The 21,378-nt window shown below is 38.8% G+C and overlaps 1 protein-coding gene across 5 annotated transcripts in view; it reads right to left on the bottom strand.

Annotated features, from left to right (window-relative positions):
- RANBP9 (RAN binding protein 9) overlaps positions 1–21,090 on the bottom strand; it is a 38,743-nt gene extending 17,653 nt beyond the window's left edge. For 3 of the 5 annotated variants that reach the window (XM_072924172.1, XM_030265543.4, XM_072924173.1), the window contains exons 1-3: positions 20,486–21,087; positions 12,100–12,211; positions 1,276–1,328 (exon numbers count right to left, since the gene is read on the bottom strand). In XM_072924172.1, the coding sequence (XP_072780273.1) occupies positions 1,276–1,328; positions 12,100–12,211; positions 20,486–20,948 (628 nt within the window). In that variant the 5' untranslated portion in view covers positions 20,949–21,087. Of the gene's footprint in view, positions 1–1,275; positions 1,329–12,099; positions 12,212–20,485 lie in introns of all 5 variants that reach the window. The other 2 variants (XM_030265544.4, XM_002188214.6) reach the window with 2 other exon arrangements.
- Between the last annotated feature and the right edge of the window lie 288 nt (positions 21,091–21,378).

Below are 21,378 nucleotides of genomic sequence, written 5' to 3'. Positions count from 1 at the left end.
GATTATTCTCAATGACTATTCAGCAGCAAGCAGCCTCTGCATAGTAACAGAATCTCCAGACTAAAGTGTGACTATGCTGCCCCTGAAAATAAAAATAAATTTTAAATAAAAGGAAAAAATTAGCAATGCAGGTGAAAATCAGAGCCAAGAGCTAATCATTATGCATGCAAATATGGTAATGATTTTGCAGGTGAAGAAGCTGTAGAATCTTTAAGAAGCTTCATACTGTTACACTACTCAATGAAATTCACAACAAGCAATCTTGGTCTGTGCTCTTTTATAAATACTTATCTACACTCTATGCAAGTCAATACTGAACCTCTTCTGTCAAGCTGCTGCCTAGCAGGTTAATTCAGAAGTATTTTACACACTTAGACCCTTAATCCTTATCATCAGTAGCTTCAGCTGGTACCATATTAAGTATTTCTCAGTAAATTAAAGACAACCCCAAATTATTGCTGTTACACTGATTAGTAGTACTTTTGATAAGTATAGCATCCTAAATCATACTTAAACTTAATGCCACCCACTAATAATTCATCAGCCTTAGGTGGGCTCACAGTGTAACAGGGACTTGCAGTCCTCATATGAATCTCTACCAGAGCATTTGGGTAAGAAAGTTAAAACTCTAAAGCAAGAAAATGCAGATACTCAAAGGTCAATTCAACATGGTTTTATATTTTGGTATTTCAAAGAAGTCAGTTGGTTGGTTTTGGATGGATATTTTTTACACATTTAAAGATGTGTTAGAAACCCAGTCTTTTATGTATACAAACACAAAATTTTGTTAAGTACTATTCAGAGATACTACAGACAATTGTTAACTAGACAGTGTCCCTGACCATGCAGGTCAATGGAACAGTCACAATTTAAAACTAGGCTACACACTCTTACGATGAAGGCTGGAAAGATAAAAGTATAGAAAATGACAGAAGGAGAGTTTCCTCCATGTTTGAAAGGAATTTTTTACCATAGTAGTTAATTTTTATTGCTAGAAATCCAGTGTACAGAGCATGGAAATCTATAGCTTAATTTTTATCAGGACAGATGATGAAAATTTTAGATTGTATGTTTGCTAAAAAGTATCTGCATAACATTAAAAATAACAGTAAGAGCTGACAGAAGTAGTACAGGAGTAATGTACAGTAAAACTTTTCAGCTGCAAGTGTTACATAACTCCAGTAACAGATACAACACAGAGGTGACATGCTATGTTCTATTGTTTACCAAAGCTGAAGCATATTTTAAAAACCAATGTAAGTAACTGAAACATACCTGGTAGTCTGTTCATGTTCACACCCTGTGCCGAAAGCCCAATTCCCATGTAACTAAAAAATGAAAAAACAAAAGAAATGTATCTGTCTCTTACAAAAATACATGTGTATGAGGAACATTGCCAAGAAACGGTATGCTAACTAATCATCTATCAATTAAGCTACTGAGAGGTCATTTAATAGTGGCATAAGAACACAGGATTCCCAGTATATATGGTTTAATATAAACAGATCCCGTCTCCGCAGGAGGTAAGGACAACTTTTTTTTCTTTTTGGCATCCTGGGCTGTTGATGGGGAGTAATGGTATTAGCTAAAATGTTTAAAGCATGAACAAAGGAAGCCAAAGGTCACAGCTTATTTTCAAAGTAGGAGTACAGCCACACACATACCAATTTCATAATCTTCAACGTACTTAATGACGTTTTGCAGACAAACTGGAATGAATGATTTTATCAAATACATGCAACACTGCATTACTTTAGCAGCAAAAGGCAACCTTGCACAGCACTTATGAAAAGATCACACTGAAACATTAAAGGCCTGGATTGTAGAGCAGAATGTTAACTTGAGAAATTTACCAGCAATGGCACTCAGCTGTTTGTAATCTGATGGCAAACTTTAAAGAGGGGAAAATATTTGTACTACACTAACCAGCAATCTGAAATACAGTCCAAAAGCCAGCTTTACACAAAGGTGGTTTTAATAAAGTCAGTGTCCAGTACCATTGTGAACAATTTAATAGCAAATACTGGGAAGCTGAAATGAAGAATTTCCTCATCCCTAAATCCCTATTAGAAGTTAGCAAAATCAATTTTGCTTATTTGTTAGACAAAACTAATACCATTACCAAGACAACAGGAATACAAAAAGAGAAACCGCAAAATGAAAAGCTAGGCTTTCACCATTGTCCCTTGCCCAAAATAAAGCAACCCCCCTCCAACAATGAAAACAAGCATTCAAAAATTACCTAAACCTACATTTACTTGTTATCAAAGAATTTGAAATATTTTTACACTAGTTCACATGCGTTAACAAGAATTTGCTATGAAATAATAAACTGTATGGAAACCAAATATTCACCTGTGGCAATCTGGAAAGTTTAAGTCAACAAACATGACCTTTGTATTCCTATCTCATAAAATGGACTTTTTAAGCAACTATTCCACTTAGAAGTGCAGGTTAATCTGCTATTTGAAGTGCTTTTGACACAGAATGAAACTGAGCAGAACATCTCAGAAGTGACATGCTTAATTGTGTATGGGGGTTTCTGCTTTTGCTATTGATTACTTCCAACAGTTATGTTACCTGATTCTATGTTTGATACTTAAAAAAGCCCTCCTCTGGTAATTTCTAATGTATAATAATACCATCTTCCTCTCCTTCAAATACACCAGTATGAAATGTAACCTCAGAACCATATATAGCAAACATTACATTTAAAAATACTGTCGAGCTGAAGCAAAGGGCAACAAACAAAAGGATCAGTCTTTGCTACATTGCTGAATACATTACTGAGACACCACTGCAGCAGCAGATTCAACAAAACAATTTTAAATGAAAGCAACAAGTAGAAAGTCCTTGATTTTGTCTTAAATAATAGAGGCAGGATTGTTATTAGCATAGTCTAGGGTCTGACACATGAAGGATACTCATATGAAGACTGAAAATCTCTTGTTCATTAAAGAAAGGATGTCTACTTTAAAAAAAAATCTTAGATAACTTGAATTCCACTGACTGCAAAAAGCCTTTGAATGCACGTCAGATTAAAAATGCGGTCAAGGTTTTGTTTCAGTATTTTTATAGTAACAAGACTAAGGTTACACAAAAATTTAAAATATTAGATGGAATATCATTGTTTAGGCAACATTTTGATATCACCACTGTTTTCTTCCTCAGACATCCTAACTTCCAACCTTCCTCAGTAACAGCTGTAAACACAGGCAAACTGTATTTAATACAGCTGGGAACAAGGAATCTTTACCCACAGCTGGGAACAAGGAATCTTTACCCACTGGTAGTGACTGGAAAGCACTAGGCACTAACACTATCTCAGGAAGAAGACGGATGTTAACAATATGCATTTTTCCCTGGGATTCACTTCCAACTACTCAAAATGTTAACATCATTTTGTGAAGGAGACTTGCTATTAATAAAAGCTGAAGCTAGATAAAAACATTGCAGCTAATTAATAAATTTACTATAGACATTTTTCACAAGGCAAAAGGAATGTCTACAACTTATGGTTTGAAGTGAGCAAAATTAAAGGCTCATCAATTAAACTAATTCATTATTTTTTATAGTTGATAGATAGGTAATCTCATGGTTAACTAGATTAGTACACTATAAATTGAGGGGGAAAAACAGTACCATGACAGACAGGCTTTAAATGCTCTAAAATTTACTATCAGGAGTTGCATTTATGCCAAACCACTACATGAAACTTTCCTACCTTTTCCTCACACCTATAACCTTCACAGAATGGATCTGACTTTTTTGTTTGTTTTTTTAAGACACTTAATCCTTGTTTTGGTCAAGAGTCAGAGTTTGCAAAAAGACTTGCTTCAGTAGGAGGAAATACGTAAAACTGTCCTCCCGTTTGCTGCTTAAAGTTCACATTTCATGCATGTCAGGATCAGAAGAGTGGCAGAGCTACATATTTAAGTTTTCCTCCCTTAGTTTATGACAAAAATGATGGACAGCACAACAAGCAGCCCAGGTGCACGCAGGCCCAGAATGTTCTCAGTCAGTTCAGGATGCACTTCTTGCTGTCCTGTCACACTAATAGCTTTGGTCTAGGAGACCAAAGTGGACCTGTTCTTCCTGTCTGTAGCTGTGTCAGCCACAAGAGCTGTCCTTGGGAAGTGGAGGGTGCACGAAGCAGCATCCTCAGTCCCCTTCCAAAAACAGACCTGATACAGAGTGGCTTCAGAGACCAGAGAGGGTGAGCAATGGTGTGGTTCTGATGCTGCCTCTCCTCAGTTCCTGAGGACTGTCCCTCCACCCCAGCTCCCTGCCCAGACACATCCCTGGCTGCTGCAGAGGGAGGATCATTTATCCAGGCAAATCGCACAAAGGGCCTGGAGCCTGTTTTATTAAGCAGCCCCTCTTTTTGAGCAATTTCAGTCCCACTGGCTGCTACTCATCACCTCATTAACATGCTCAACTCTTAACAGGATCTCATAAAATAACGAACAACCACTCGTGGAAGACATGAAATCAACCCATGAAAGTCTGAAATAAGAAGACTATAGATGGAAAACAATTTAAAGTGCAGCCAAATTGGTATTAAGGACCAAGAAAACAAATGCATTTTACAAATTCTTGTTTTTTCACTTCAAATTGTATTTATGTTCCAGTCCAGCTCAATTAAGATATAGGTTACCATTTTAGTGTCTCAGCATATTTTCTAGTTTACATTTCACAAGTCTTATAGAAACTTCAGGAACACCACAAAACTACAGAATTTAAAATTTGCTGAAGGTTCAATTTTTTTACCACAAAGCAAAAGAGAAAATGTGACAAAAAAAAAAAAAAAAAGGGTATTATGAGACCTATTTTTTCCCTTTAACACATACTGAAAAGCCTAGGCCTCTATGCAGAGAAATGTTTAAGAAGTAGAAAGCTCACAATAACTATTTTCTCCTCAAGTATCCTTCCAGTCAAAAAATTAAATTTACATTTTTGCTGGAGCCTAAAGTTTCTACTTGGATGCCTGAATAGGCTAATTGTGAAAAATAAAAAGAGTCAGAGCCAAATAGAAGGAAAAAACAGCAGTAAGAGATGATACACAGAACTGCAAATGCTAAAAGATCAAGAAATTAACAAAACCCAGAAAGAGACAGAAGTCTGATTTTTATTTATAACTGTTCAATTTGATCTTGTAGCCACTATGTTGAAGGTATATGGAAGATTTTTCAATATGAAAGCTGATAAAAATCAGAACTCAGATTAATTATATTCTATACTGCTCACTCCATAAAGAGGAATCTCAAAAGCTATACCAAACCACAGACACCTCAGAAAGGCTGAAGATAAATTCAAATACTTCATAATCACTTCCCTAGTGTAAAAAAAAAAAAAATTCCATACTGTATTTATAAAGACAACTAAAATAATTTAGCAGATATTTACATGAGTTTGTAATAGCCTGCCTACTACAGAAATTTCACCTGCTATCTGCAAAGAGTCAAATTCCTTCTGACTTCCATTGTGCCAATATATGCTACTGAAGACATTATAACCTGGGGAACTGCTCCATGATCCTTCAAAAAACAACTCTTTTTGTGTTGCAGAAAGTAAGTAGTCAATGTGGTATCTTATTTTCTACATGCTATCCATTTAAAGGAAGCAACTTCAACCATACAGCGTTAAAACCTAAGTTACCATCATATCTGTAGGGAACCTAAGACAAAGCACTAACAGATGTTTTCAGCCATAAATAAGGCAACTGAAAACACCCTAATGTTTTGAATGCATTGATTATTAAGAGAAGAAGAAGTAACACTGAAAAAAATATAAGCTATATAACAGGTATAGTTTGTTTTATCATTATGTTTGTATCTTGGAAAGAGGATGAGGAGAAAAAAATGCATCATCTGTAGGAATTTAAAAACTCAATGAACTTCTACAGGGCCCTTGCAACTGACTTGCAATGACATAAAAAGTTTGAATGTTCTCCCATAGTTTTATACACTGACTTTGCTGACACAATGAGGCCAGAAATAAGGCACATTAAAAAGGTATCTACATTTATCTTTAATATAGTTACTCAGCATTAAAATTTTGTAGAAATGTGCTAATTCAAGATCCTTATTGTCTCCACGATCACAGTAAGAAATGAGATGTTAATCTATTTAAATGTTTCAAAATATGCCATAGACAGTTTGAGTCTTTAATTTCAAATTGAAAACAAGTTTAATTTTATGGAGTATTTCCAAGGAAACAGTAGTTTGAACATGATAAACCCAGGTTTCAGATTAATGTAATTCTGCACAGAGAGGAAAAACCAAAAATATATCAGGCAGTCATTTTGCATAGTGCTCTAAACTGTTACTCCTGTAACATTTTCCTTGTGATTGCTCTAATGTCCCTAGAAGGATTCTCATTTACTGACATCCTTCTCACTTTGAGGTTTCACCATTTCATCTTGTGACACTTGTCCCCAAGGACTAGAGATTTTTTGGGGACCATACTGTCAGAAAAGAATAGCTGCAAAAAAATAATATGTAAATGTGGACTACAGTAAAGTAATAATCTATACACTGTATTTATGTGAATGAACTTCAGAAGAAAGAAATAAAAGATTTTTCAAGAAGACGAAGAAATCAAATATATTCTCTTAACTCTTTTTTTTAATTACAATTTTTCAATTTCTACCACACACCATCAAAGAAAGAAAACTTGTCAATATTCCAATATTTCTGACCAGGTAAACACAAACCTCAAACAATCTTATTATACATTTAGTTAATGTTCATTTCTGTCAATGTCTGGTCTCATACACTCAGGTAAAAAATGAACTACTGCCATAGTTTAAGAAAAGATACACTTGCTGATTCATGACCTGATCTCTTCTTGCAGCTGCTACAATTCAAATGAAGACACTAATGAAAGAGGGATACTTCAGACCTTATCAGATTCTACCCTATACACAAGTACTCTGCTAATGATGCTGCAAGGCCTACTTATATGTAAATAGAAATTGAGTGAAGTTTTGCATGTTGTTGTAACAAATGCCTGTTCTTGTAACAAATAGCTACTGAAGACGATATTAAAACTATAAAAATAGGTCTTAGGACTGCACAAAATTTTCAGAATATATTAGTAATTTACAAAACAAATACAAAGCAATCAGCAATTGACAATGTTATATATTTTGTTTATTGGTTTAATGCTTCTGTTGAACAGGAAAACGGGTATACTAGATGCTAAAGGAAAGGCCAACTTAATTCAACACAAACAATAATAAAATTATAGTTTTAATAATTTTGTAATAAAAAAGTATAGTTTGTGTTTGAAGAGCTACACATGTCCTCTAAAAGACAACAAAGCATTTATGACTCAAACACTCTAAAACAGTTTAGGCTTCACGACAGGCATAGGTGTCATGAACACTCAAACTTAATTCTCATGGTATTTTTGTTTTGGATAGTTTTTGCTTTTTTACTTCACCACCTACTTCATCACATACACAACACATACTACACAAAATACTGCCAAAACAACAGATGATTGATTGTACATCCCTTGTTAAAAACCAGCCATAGTATAACAAGTGTTTAAAGCCTTATTAACACTGCTTTACCAAAAACATACTGATTATTTTTATTTGCATGAATTTATTTTAATGCACTACACTTAGCAGAACTTACACATGGTGCTATAAAGCCTGTCCATGAAGATCTGCATCAGCACCACCACAGACTAAACAACCCTTCTCACAGAAGTGTAAACTCAGTGCTATCTGCTAAAAGGATACAGCCTTTCTAAACTTAGTTTTCATTAATTCTTCTGGATGGCTCACCACTTCCAATCCTTGTTTTCATTCTTCTTTAAAAAAAAAAAATTGGCAGTGTTCCAGGCCAGGCTGGATCGAGTGCTGAACAACCTGGTGTAGGGAGAGGTGTTCCTGCCCCTGGCAGTGGGGTTGGAACAGGATGATCTTTAAAGTCCTTTCCAACCCAAACTATTCTGTGATTCCATGATTCTGCATTTTAAGCATACATGTTTCCTCAGGTGTTCTAAAAGCACGAATGGTATTACTATAATTTGCCCATTCTTATTAATTGTATTTACAAATCAATAAATAAGAATGGACAGAAATTCAAGACGTGGAAGATAAAAGTATTCTTCCCAGAAGTTCATTTTCCCTGGAAAAGAAACAGGTCTCTATTGGTGAAATATTTAAAAAGCTAAAAGGCTGTATTTAAACTAAAATTAATGGGTATAAGCTAGTACCATGACTGAAAGTAGCATTCCCAGTCCCTTTGTTTCAGATTCTGATTTTTTGCTCCTAGTTTCACCCTCTTTTGCTGTCATAGCTACTCATGAAACGATATAAACAGCCATACTGGGGAACAAAACTGAATGAAAATGAACTCACTCTGGATAACTCATTTTCCAAAAGCTGACCTCCAATCAGGTTTACCATGAAGCTGACACAGTCAAAAAGTGGGAAAAAGAACATCAACTCTGAGTGTTCAGAGACTGTTTCTTCTCATGGCCAATTTTTTAAATTTCTTTTTAAGTGGACATTTCAACAGAGATGCAGACATAACTTACTATTAATTAATAGTCCTCTTCCTACCACACTTTCTAATCATCACCTTGGTACTGTTTCCCATACATCCATTACCCTTCTACTGTTACGGTCTCCAATTGCTCACGTAACTGTCCACAATGTTCCACATGAGCCAAACAAAGCAAAGCCAAAGAGACTGTAAGAGGAAAGAAGATATAAAAAAAAGAAGCCCTTAGGCTACAAAAGACAACGTGAAACTAAGAAAGAAAACTGAAAAAATAAAGAACAACAGGAAATATTTACAAAGCGATATGACAGCTGGTCAGAACTTTCAGCAAGAATTCAAAAATATCTAGGGTAATTATTTCACATATCTGTACTCTAGCAGCACATTAGGATTCCTTGTGTCAAACCCTCTACAAATACCAAGACAGATTTTGTTTGAATGATATTTCAACCTTACTACTTTCACTGAACTTAATTCTCATTTCTCTTTTTCTCATCCAGTATACCATCAGTTACTGACCCTATCACACCACATGGAGGTATCAAAAAGCAACTTTGCTGTTCATCTACTCTGCGACACCAATTCACATATCCAGTTCTTCCTTCCTAGTAAACCTGTTTTTTTCACAATTTTTCTGCAGTGTGTTCAAATGGTATCAAAGTTGGTCACAAACGTCCGCAAAATTAACATATTACACACCTTCAAATTTCTACTCAAACCAGTTACTCACCTAGATATGCTAAAGAATTTAATTACGTAGGTCATTAGAGTGACAAAACCAATGCTGTGCTCAAACACAGCCACAAGAAGCCATGCTATACCCACACCCTAAACAAAAAAGAGCTATGCTTCTTCAAAGAAGAATTTTTGCCCTGCTACTTTCAGATATGCAAGATCAGATTCCAGGAGCAGCATCTTCAAGTGCTACAGTAGCATGAAAAATGGATCTCCTACAGCAGTAGTAAAGGGTTTTTGATTATTTCAGGCAAGTTATGCTAAGTAGAGCACACAAGCAAGAATACTGTTGGACATACTCCTGTAATATAGTATATAGACTAAATACTTTAAGCTAAATTTATTTTAAAAATAAATAGAAGTAGTAAAGGCTGCTACCAAAGGGAACTCTGAACAGACACCACTAAATTATCCATGGACATTTATGAAAGTTGGAAGCTGTACTTCAGCTTACAGATGGATATCTCTGTTGCATCGTGTAGTCCAGGATTTACTTTAAACACTACTGTAAAACACAGCTCTACTGCTTCCACAGCTAGACTAACACATTGAGAACACCTGATTTTGCAAGTAAGACATTTTAGCTAATTGAACCAATTAGTTACATGCTGGTCTTCTACAGACATGGTCCTCCTGAACTCTGTCCCCGTTACCAGATGACAAAAAGAAAAAAAAAAAAAAAAAAGGTAAAAATGTACCTGGAGAAAGTCAGGTAAAACACAACAGGCAGTGATAAAGAACTAATAAATCCAAACTGACAGAAACTGGTTTCTGTAGTCCTATTTCTCTGCATTAAATTCCCCAGTTTACTTATGGAAGAATTTATTAGTTTGAATGCAAGGTAACACTTTACTGTAAGAGATTCATTCTGCATCTCATCAAAGACTTCCTGGACCTGAGAACAGGGTCTAGAGATACACATTTAACATCCAGTGATGTGTCACATGTTGACTCCTGGTCTTTATCAGCCAAGCTACATTTGGCTTTAGCTGTGTGTACAGTATTTCCCAGCTACCATATTATCTTACACAATGAAAAAAATTACCATCTCAACTCCTTATGCAGCTATTGTTTCATAAAGTGACACTAAATGAAGGTCACAAGGCTGAAGCAAGGATGAAGTAGTATTAACTAAAAAAAGTACCCCTCCTGCAATCTCAGCAGGCAACTTTGCAAGTCATAGCTGTGTACGTCTCACACATAGCTATGTACATCTCACACATGGCTATGTACATCTCACATTTAAATACAAAACCTTGAAAAACTTTACTTGGTGATGTTTTCCTACTTTTGCAGGATTGCCTTGTGTGGTCTACTGAATTTGAAATTACTAAAATCCAACACAAAATATCGAAGGTGAAGTCTCAGAGGAGCTATGTAAAATGACATACCCACATATGTGGACACTTTTTGAAATCCATCACTTCAAAAAAGCTACCTTCCAAACTAAGTAGACAGAAACCTATTTCAAGAAGAGACACACCACTAGCAAGTCACAGTAAGAACCTCTCCTTAACCTACAGCAGCAGGATAACTTTTAAAAAAATGTTCTGGAAAAAAAAAAAAAACCGAACTCAAGCCCAAAAAGCCAAGAAACCCACACAAACCACCACCCCCCCCCCCCAAAATATAAAGGTGTTCTTAAAATCTAAAGCAGAATGTTACTTGAAAAACTAATTTCTACCACCTCAATTTAAAAATAATTAGGTCTTCACCGTGTAGTTATGGATGTAGCAAAGAACTCTCCCAGAGATTACTTCTGAGAACAGATATAAGAACAAACACATAAATGCTCCTACAAAGCTACAGCTCTATTGAGAGGCTATTCTTTCAAAATATCACTATGCAATACTGTAACGAAAACAAAGAAGTCTGAACACTGTTTCTGACTTACGGAAGGCTTACAGGACTCTGGGAAAATGAAAGAAACCAACTGCAGCAAGACAAAGGAAAGACAAAGGCACTGAATTTCATCCATAGTTCTTTTCTCTCATGATTTATTTTCACAACACGGCATAAGCACCTGCAACGCACTTGTACAGAACCTAGAACAGGGACAGCCAGTCCTGACTAGAACCTTGAAACAGAACCAGAGAATATACTGGAGCACATTCGAAAACAGTCCTACAGTGTATCAGAATTAACACACATCCTCTACCAAAAGCAGTGAAAGATGAAAAGGAATTAAAGTGCTTTAGCAAAGATTTCATTAGCACTTCAAGACTTTCCCAGGTGAGATTTTATCTGCCTCAGCAGACTTAAAAGCCTGTTGAAGCACACTTGTGCTTCAGCAGATTCATAATTCAGATGAATTACGGGAAGCAGCAGCTTCTTACTCATCAATTCTTGTTCTTTCCATAGGGTGACAAATTCCCAGGCAGTTATTCAAAATATTCCCCATTATTCTTATTACTGTTCACGAACAAGAAGCCTTAAGAATAACTTTTTGTTTCAAAACTGATATGACATCCATGAAAAGATCACACTGAGGAAATAAGTTGGTCTGCTACACACCCTAAAAATTACATAAAAGTCTGCAAATCCATATAGCCAAGACCCAACACCTTCAAAGGTAACAGCAGGGTCAAACCAGTCATTCAAGCCCTAACTTTTTTGTCAAGAAAAAATGAGATGATATTGCGTACACTGATTTGTGGACAACAAATATCACAATCAACTATCTTAAAATAATCAAATATAAGAGTGTAACTTCTCAAGTATAAGGAATCAAGCTATATAAAGTGGCAAAATATAAGTTTTGATACCAAAGACATCCCTTGCCTGAAAGATGATGTGAGGCAGTATTTCAAGAAATAATTAAGTCACAATGCACTCTGCTTACCCATCTCTTCCCTTACTGACAATTTTAACTTCAAAATAGTATATGCCACAGGCTGCAGGTATAGGATGTGTAGCTCGAACTGAAGCAGCATCTTTTGGAGTTTTTCCATGACCTGAAAAACAAGAACATTCAGAACACATAAAAAACATATTTTAGTAATTGCAGAAGGTGACTCAAAGCTATGCATGCTGACTACTCAAAACAAAAGGCTTACTAAATGAGCAAACAGCATACAGTATTCTAATCAACCTGATTTTTATGCTAAAGTATTTTGTTTCAAATACTGTAAGCACCTGTATTGCAACCACGGATGCTAAAGTAAGTCCTGGATATAGTAATCCAAATAGGTCCTACAATTGTTTGAAAGAACACCGGGAAAAAGTCTCACCATTCTGAGTAACACTATTGACAAAAGGCCACCTGTGTTTGAAAGAACTGTATGATTTCTCAAATGCACAGGGCTTACTCTCTTTTATAGACTGAAACATGACATAAGACAGTTACATCTAATGCTTAGTACTTCTGAATCTACATGTTACTGAAGACACTTCAATTCTAATGTCCTCCAGAATAAACATCAGTCATTATACAGAACATGCTACTCACAATTAATTTCCATGTTCCAAATGTTGTTTCAGGACAGCATTAAGCCTTACAGCCTGCAACTGAGCTCATGCAGCTCCTACTCCTTTTTCTTATTAGGCTCACTACACATTAGCTCTGCCACAATAAATAAAGATTTCAGCTCTTCTCCGGATTTTGAACCTAAACCCAAGAGCCACTTGCATTCTACTAACACCAACCTTCTGAATGTGTCATCTTCTTCACTGCCATTTACAAAAGCAACCTGGAAGCAGGCTTTTGACCAGATAACTTGTTCTAGCAACAACCTGCTCAAGCAAGCAGTGTCACCCAAGTACACCCAACTCCTCAACTTTGGTGTGACAGTCATGCATGGGGCCACGGGACATAGTTAAAAAAAAAAAATAACAAAAAAGATGGAAAGTATATTGGATCATGGCAAGAGGTAAGGTAATTCAGTAAGATGGAAACCAGGAATTGGCTGTCACTGCCACAAGAATAATTCACACAGCTCCCATGCCTACTCTTGAAGTGGATCTGTAGCATGATGAAAGGAGCTGCCTGTTTTGAGTGTGCTGTACAAATCACTTGTGCTACAGCACTCCAGCTGTCATTTCCAGCCCAGACAGGGAGGCCTACTGCACCTGCATAGCAATTGATCTGCATATGCAAAAGTCCCACAACCAAACACACTTTTTCCAGGGGCATTAACACTGGCATTACTGCTCAGGCTCAGATTAATCATGCCTCAGGTGCAGCAAGTCAGGTCACACAGCAAAGAATAAACTGCAGGAGAATGACAGCCTAGGCAGGCAGAAAGATAAGGCCCAGCTGGCCCACAGTACAAAAGACTCTAAGGGCAGAGGGTCAGGGATTGACCTGTACAGAACCTCTGAGCACAGTGCTCCCTTGTGCAAATGTTCATAGAACTGTCAGTACTTATGAGCCTGCAGAGCCAGCACCCACCAGCTCCTAACCAATGGCATGTGCTCAGCCAGGGAGAACTCTCACCAAGGCCACACCACCAACCAAAACCTTTCTAACACACCACAAATTCTTCACTCACTGACATTAGGTTTAACCTACCATGTTTTATCTAATGTTAAGGACTCACTACTTAAACACATGTGGCCAACCACCTTACTTTTCGGAGTACAAATCCATGGTCACTTCAGTGTGTCGCCAATACTACTGAACATTTTGTGCAGGGATCCTTTGATCACCTCACAGGTTTGACAATGTTAGGTTTGCTGCCTACATTCTGCATGTTGATTTCTGCATGTTGATCTGATGCATCACATGAGGAAAAACAAGTAATTTACTCCTCCATACATAGTATGTTTTATTGTTCACTACTTTTAAGTTATTTCCTCAGGCTGTGACAACAAGTGTAATAACCAAGTACATAATCTTAGAGCTTCCATGAGTTTGCTTGGTTTTCATATGCTGGTAGATCACTATTTAGCTATCACAGATTACCACGCCTAAGTACGTAGAAATCCTGCAGCTAAAAGGGCAGAACACTGAACTAAGACACCCCTTAAGTTCAAAGAAGTCTGATTAAACAATGCACCGGAGGAAGGAAAAATACTTTGTTTTAAAATGTCTTCAGATTTTTACTTTAAAATAGACTGCAAAGAAGTTCCCTTGGTTACTCTATGCACTTGACAATCTGTGTAGTTGCAGTCTGAGTCATTCTCCTTATTTGGGAAAGTCTTCCACATAGAAAAGACCAAAGCAGTAGGAACCAGCCAAATATTATTGAAAACGTGAATCTATTACCCAGCAGACTTAGCTTTGTGAAATCACAATCTAAGTGTTTGCCAACAATACCTATTTAAGGTATTCTTAACACTTCTTCCGAAACTCCCCTTCTCCCACCTCCTCCCCAGTCCAGGAATTTATTTGCAAGGACATACCAGGAACCAGATTGATTAGCTGATGGGGGTTTAAGAAACCTACCAGATTTTTTTAAGCAGCAGATCAGTTCCCTGATCCAGTTCACAACACAGCCACACACAGCTGTCACACTGCAAATAAGAGGTCAACAGAGGGGCAGAAGTAAGAGGATACCTTACCAGTATTGCCAAACACTTCATGTGGTGAAGCAACATGCTTGGGGAAGTCAGTGCCCAAAACTACTTTCATCCCATTAAAAACAGAAGACACCCTAAATTTAGAACTGCTGTCTCCAATGATTCCCATTTTACTGCTTGAGCATACTCTTTTTAGTTGTATTTACATACAATTAATATGTATAGGAGAAGGCTAAACATCATCCAGTTAAGTACTTTCCAATATTCCATGTATCTCTACACTGTCTAATCATGGTAGTTAAGTCTTTCAGTACCACCGGGCTACTCTGAATTACGTGTGGTCATGAGATCCTAGTTTATCAGCCTGCTTTAAAACAAGAAAGAAGCTCTTATCAGTTAGGTGAACTGCAAAATTTCTTACCAGAGGTTACAATAGATGTTAGTGTTTAAGAGAACACAGGGTAAGCTTCTAGAACTGCAGTTAACTGAGACACTGCCTTGAGTTCAGAATGTCCTTCAGCTTAAAATGGCTGGAAGCTGAGAGGGGAAAGAGACATACACCCTTTATGCCAAACATGTTTTTAGATTTTCTTTCTCAGGTGCTTGCAACCACCACTGTCACCAATGGGACTCGAGCTGAGTGGCTCATTAGTTTGATGTCTTCAACTGCTACGACATTCTTTGGTAACCTGAATCCTCACTTCCTTGCTTGTAAATAAAAAAGAAACTTCGACACCCAACTCTGAACTTCTGAACTGGAGGTTCCAAATACCTGAAGTAGAACACACAAACACTGCCCAATGTTTCCTCAAAACAGATCCCTTCCACAGTCACAAGCTATAGGTTAAGTATTTAAAAGAACACTTTTGAAGTATGTAGTATTTAACACTAAGGATTTTCAGCATTAAAAAGAGAACTCTGCAAACAGATGGACAGGGGACAGAGAAGGGAAAACAGGTCTATTAATCTTGAACTTTACACTGTAAACCAGATCATAGGTAAGTTCAATTACTAGAACTGTTTCACTTGGGCTTTCATTAGAAGTGTTTGAAAACCATGCTTTATTTCATTTTTTAAGCACTTCACATGAATGATTTTTATTAAGTAGTATCACTAATACTTAAGCAAAATTACAGTGAAATTAATCTAAATTTAAATTCTAGCTACTTGGAAAAAGCTAACTCAGATATAAACATGTTTGGAGAAGCCATCTCTGCTTTCAGAAAAGATAATCTTTGAACGTTAGATTTATGTTATAATGCATACACACCAAACAGTCCAAAAGAAATCTATGAGAGCACCTGCCTAGACAAAAGTAAGTGTGTTTATCCAGTATAAATCCTTAAACGAAGTTTATATAAGCTGAACTGCAGTTATTTCTAACAGGTGGTTCAATGACTTGCTCACACTGCCAAAAATAAAATAATCAAAGCTTAATCTTCTGTTGTATTCATCAGGCAAGTTTCACTGAGACAAGAATGGAACAGGCTGCCCAGGGAAGTGATTTGAGTCACCACCCCGGAGGTATTTACAAAACCTGTAGATGTGGCACTTGGAGACACAGTTTAGAGGACTCAGCATTACTGAGTTTGTGGTTGGACTGAGTGTTCCTAGAGCTCTTTTGCAAACTAAATGATTCTATAATTCTAAGAAAAAAACCAAATCAAGAGACACAAATTAGTAATTTTACTTTAACTTCTTCCCCAGTTTAAAAAAATTAAGACATCTCAGAGCAACAAGGCTGCCCAAAACAGGGAAACTGTACTGAATGTACCCTGAGCATTTTATGCCAGAAAAACTGACACCATCCATGTAACACTGAGGGATAACACAGAACTCTTAGTATAGAATCCTCTTTGTTTTTCAACAGGAAATGGAATGCCTAGTTTGCACTGAAAAATAGTTTATTTTTGTTTTTTTTTTTGTTTTGCACTACAGACAGTTCAAAGGCAACTGCACTGTAAATAAATGCCTGGCTAAGATTCCCTAGCCTGTCATACATTAGAAAAAGTTCATGCAATGGCAGCTTACTCAAAATTGCATAATTTTCTTCAGCTTTTTTGGACAATTGTCACAAGACTAATTTAAATTAAGTTTCTATAGGAGTTTCCATGATTTCAGCATCAGTTATTTTGTCTGCTTACCTAATTCTGTATATAGTTTCTTCCTTGGTTACAAATCTGCACTGAGTCTGTTTTTATCTCCTTACACTACATAGTATAAATCACTACCTGCTGGAAACCCAACCTGTCTGTCTAGTGGACCTTTCATATCACATACACCATTTATGAATTCCCTGTTTTTCAACAGGATCCATGTGTTAATTCTGAATATTTTAGAAATATGTAGGAATATTTTTAAAGATGTCTTACCTTACTAGCTACATAGTTTTGTGCAGTAATGCATGTTTTATGTGCAGCACGCACTTATGCTTTCTTTACTGCTTACCTACAGCTCAGAGCTGTAAAAATTACAATTAAGTGAAATGACATCAATATTTTTTCTGATACAGTTTTTCATTGTCTCCCTTACAAAGATACACTGCAAACAACATGTAGTAAGACAGTGTTAGCTTTCTATCAGTTTGCACAGCTAACTGGCAGCAACACAAAAATGTATGTCTGTCCATATGAAAAATGAAAAACAAAAATACTATAGTCTTTCATATATTTACAGTATCACTGATGCCATTTTCTATGTATTTCGTATCAAGATTTTAACAAAGCTACCTAATCTGCTAAACAAAAACACCACCCCATTTAAGTTTTCCTTTAGAAGTAATACTATGATTCTGAGAGATAGCACAAAGAAGCACTGACTCTTGGGTCTTGTTGATGTTAACAAAATTTTGAAGAGCTTTTATCCTGATGCTAGACTATATTCCTTTTTTTTAAACCTCCACCACTAGATCAATGCCTGGTTTTGTGGCAGTTTTTATTATTAAGCACTCTGTAGGATGCGTGCAAAAATCTTCAGGTCCAGAAATGCAGTACACAAAACATCCCAACTGCAATGGGTAGAGACATCTACTGCGCTTCATGTTTCCATACGACTTGTCCATTGGTAAGCAAGAAAAAGGAATCTTCAAAAATTACATCAAGAGGACCACCGTTCATCTCACAAACCAATGAAACAAAAATATCCCTGCTTGCAATACATCAGCACATTAAAATTATGAAGGTAACTAAATGAAAAATAACTTTTAATGCTTTTGAGCTAATTGTTCCTCTCCACTAACTGTTTCAGTAGCCCAAGCACACCCAAGGTGAAGGCAAAGCACTGCTGTTAACACTTTCTACCTCTTATCAGTCACAGAACAGAAGGAAAGTACTCCAGAAAAACAGACCTATAGCTAGAAATCTGCAGAGGCAGAAGAGAAAATTTAAGTGTACAGGGCACCTATACTACAGTAATAGAAAATAGTAAGAATTGCTTTAGGTTACTGGCTTTTCCTTGAGTATTTTCATCAAGAATACAACAGTTCTTTATCCCTGCTCAATATATAGTTCATATTTCCTTTCAAAAAAAAAACATCCAATGTTTTTCCACTAATACTTAGGTAATTTCAGAAGCACTGAAAGCACCAGTAATACAAAAGAAGATGCAATGAGCGCTTTCTTTTGAAAACCAATTTGTAGAAACACTATTTCACAGTCCTAAGCACATTCTTACTTGCCATCTTCCCTTACTCTCTTCATTGAATCTCCTCATTTTCTCCCCTTTTATTGTATTCTTAGGGCTGAAGGATCCAGAAGGGAGAAAAGGCAGATGTTTAGCATGTTTGCCCCCTGGTTCTCAGGTAGAAATACTCAGATACCATTCACTTCTTAGCCCAGTTAGCAATTCCAAGTGCCAGGCTGGTAACATAAACATGGAGTTGCCCTAACAGCCACCTTCATTAAATTACCCAGTAGAAAAGATGGGCCACTTAAGAAGCCATTTACTTCCATATACACTTAGGAAAAAGAAAAGCACAGACATGCTATATTGGCACCTTTCCTTTTCAGAGTCCTTTGAGCTAACCTAGGAAACTCTTCAAACTTCAGCACTTACTATTATTTAAGAGCTAGAGTAAAGGTATTTCATTGTTACAACCTACTAACTGTGTTTCATGACTTCCGTAACTTCTTTGAGGTAATGATTTTCCCTTAACACCATGGCAAATGAGATAAGTGAGGAAAAACAAGGACAGCACAAGGAAAGCTTGAAAATATACTTCTGCAATAACACTGAGAGACTAGAGAGGTTCAACCTCTAAATTCTAGCTGATGAGAAAAAAAATTGGCCAAAGCAAAACAAACCAGCAGAAGGAGCTGATAGCCACTAAGCTATCATCATCTTAGAAGAAAAAAACACCAAAACCAAACAGCCCACTGCCACTAAGCACCAGAAAATACAAAATGTTTCTAAAAATACAAGGTCATAAAACACTGAACAAAAGCCAGGAAATTCAGGGTATTAAATTACACATCCTTAAATCACTCGGTGCCTCCTAGAAACCTGCTTTGTAGTCATCCAGCTCCTTTATTACATTTGTACGATGCATTAAACTTAGCATTTTTAACACAGTATTTTGTGTGTAATAATAAAACCTCTCTATTAAAAAAAAGTCTGAGAGTACATTTAATCCTTTCATGGCAGCCAAATCCTGCCATGTGTTTGTGTTGCCGTTTTCCTCCTCCGATTAAACAGTAACATATTTATCAAGATTTCCCTTGAATTTCTCCACTGCAAACTCTGAGAAAGAGTAATTGCATGGCTGTTTTTTTCCCCTCCCACTACGTTCATTTGCCTACAGACTGACAAAAGATCCAGTTCTTCACAGCCAACTCAAAACTGGCTTTGAATCCACAACACTTCTACTTCAGGACTTCAGGCCTAGAACACCAGATGTGCCTGTGTTTTTTCAGGTCAGAGTGTACGCTTATGTTTCCAGGTTTTATGACATTTCATAACAATCAACACAAGTTTTTCTTCTAATGACTCTCGCTGATGTTATTTTTTAATAAAAAGCATACTGGTTTTTACCTTTTATTTGAAAATTTGTAACTTTAACTGTGAAACGTCTAGGAAGAAAGTTTTAGTCACCTTCATTAATGTAAGTCCTATTGTCGTTCCTTCCCTCAGATCACTCTGTGCAATAGTTAGGCAAGACTATTACCAGTGACTTTAAAGTAAATTTTTTTACAGTTTAAAAATAAACCGTGTTTTTCTCAGTGCTTTCCCCTCCCGTCATTTCCGTGTTCAATAGCTTAACGTTTGCTGCTCTTAACTGCATTTAACCCTTGCTCTTCTCGAGAGGGGAAAAAAAAAAGCAGCTACTTCTTTTTCTCGCTCATTACCATAAACAGGACACGTCATGCCGAGCGTCCTTTATTCTCCTGCCTCCGACCCAAACGTTCCGGCGATACCTGAATCCACGGAGGAAGTCTCGGAGTTTACATAATGCCCACTCCAGAAGCATAAGGAGGCGGGGGCGGCCCCTTGTGTCCCCCCCCTTTCCCCGCACGGCGACAGAAAGGAGGGGGGGCGGGGGGGAGGGGAAAAGAGAGAAAAATAAACCTGAAATAAGGGAAAACAAGCCCCTTATCTCCACGCTGCGGGGGGGAATTTAGGGGATCGGAAAACAGGGAAGAAGGAGGGAAAGGAGCGTGTGTTATTTCCTGTTATTGTTACTCCTGCGGCCACCGCTCGACGGAGGGGTCGGGCAGCCCCCAGCCCCGGGGGGGACAGGGGGTGTCGCGGCGGCCCGGGCCGCCCCTCCTCACCTTTGTAGTGCACCCGCAGGTTGTTCTGCGAGAGGCCGATGTAACTGAATTTGTCCTTCGGGCTCCAAGAGCGGGGCAGCGGCGTCTCCTGCTCGTCCACGGCCGGGTACAGCCTCTTCAGCCGCCGCTTCAGCTCCTTCTCCTGCTCGTTCAGGGCCGGGTCTCCGTGCGGGAAGGGCGCCGGGGCGCTGGTGCCGCTCCCCGCCGGCAGGCCCAGCGCGGCGCCGGCCCCGCCGCCCCCCGCGGCCGCGGGCCCGCTGCTGCCGGCCGTGGCGGCGGCGGGCGGCGGCGGCGCCGCGGTGGCCGGAGGCGGCGGTGGCGGGTGGAGCAGGAGCGCGGCGGCCGGAGCGGGGCCGGGGCTTGCGGCGGCGGAGGGGATCCCCGGCGCCGGCGGGGGAACGGCGGCCGCCAAGGAAAGCTGTGGCGACGACGGCTGTTGTTGCTGCTGCTGTTGCCCGGACATCCCGGCTCCGGCCTCCTCCTCCTGCTCCTCCACCGCCACCTCCCGCGGCGGTCGCGACTGTCACCGGACGGGCCCGGGGGCGGAGCGACGGGCAGGCTCGGGGCCGTGCGGAGCGCGGGTCACCCCCACAACCGGAGCGTCTCAGAAGAACACGGGGGGGGCGGGGTGGGGGAGGATTGGCGATGACGGCGGCCGGTGGAGGTGCCCGATGGGAGCGAGGGGCGTCGCGGGGCGCGGCGGGGCCGGGGGCGAGGCGGGCGGAGCGGCGGCGGCGGCGCCGGGCGGAAGCGGGAGGCGGGCGGGGAGCGGGCGCCGCGGCGGCGGGGCTGGCTCGGCCCCCGGCCCCTCCTCCGGTCGGGGGCGCGCCCGGCGCGCACACGCTCCGTCCCGCCGCCAGCGCGCTCCCGCCGCCGCGCGCTCCCGCGTCGGC

Source organism: Taeniopygia guttata, chromosome 2 (genome assembly GCF_048771995.1).
Source record: "Taeniopygia guttata chromosome 2, bTaeGut7.mat, whole genome shotgun sequence".
Lineage (NCBI taxonomy): Eukaryota > Metazoa > Chordata > Aves > Passeriformes > Estrildidae > Taeniopygia > Taeniopygia guttata.
This window is presented reverse-complemented; position numbering and strand designations above follow the sequence as displayed.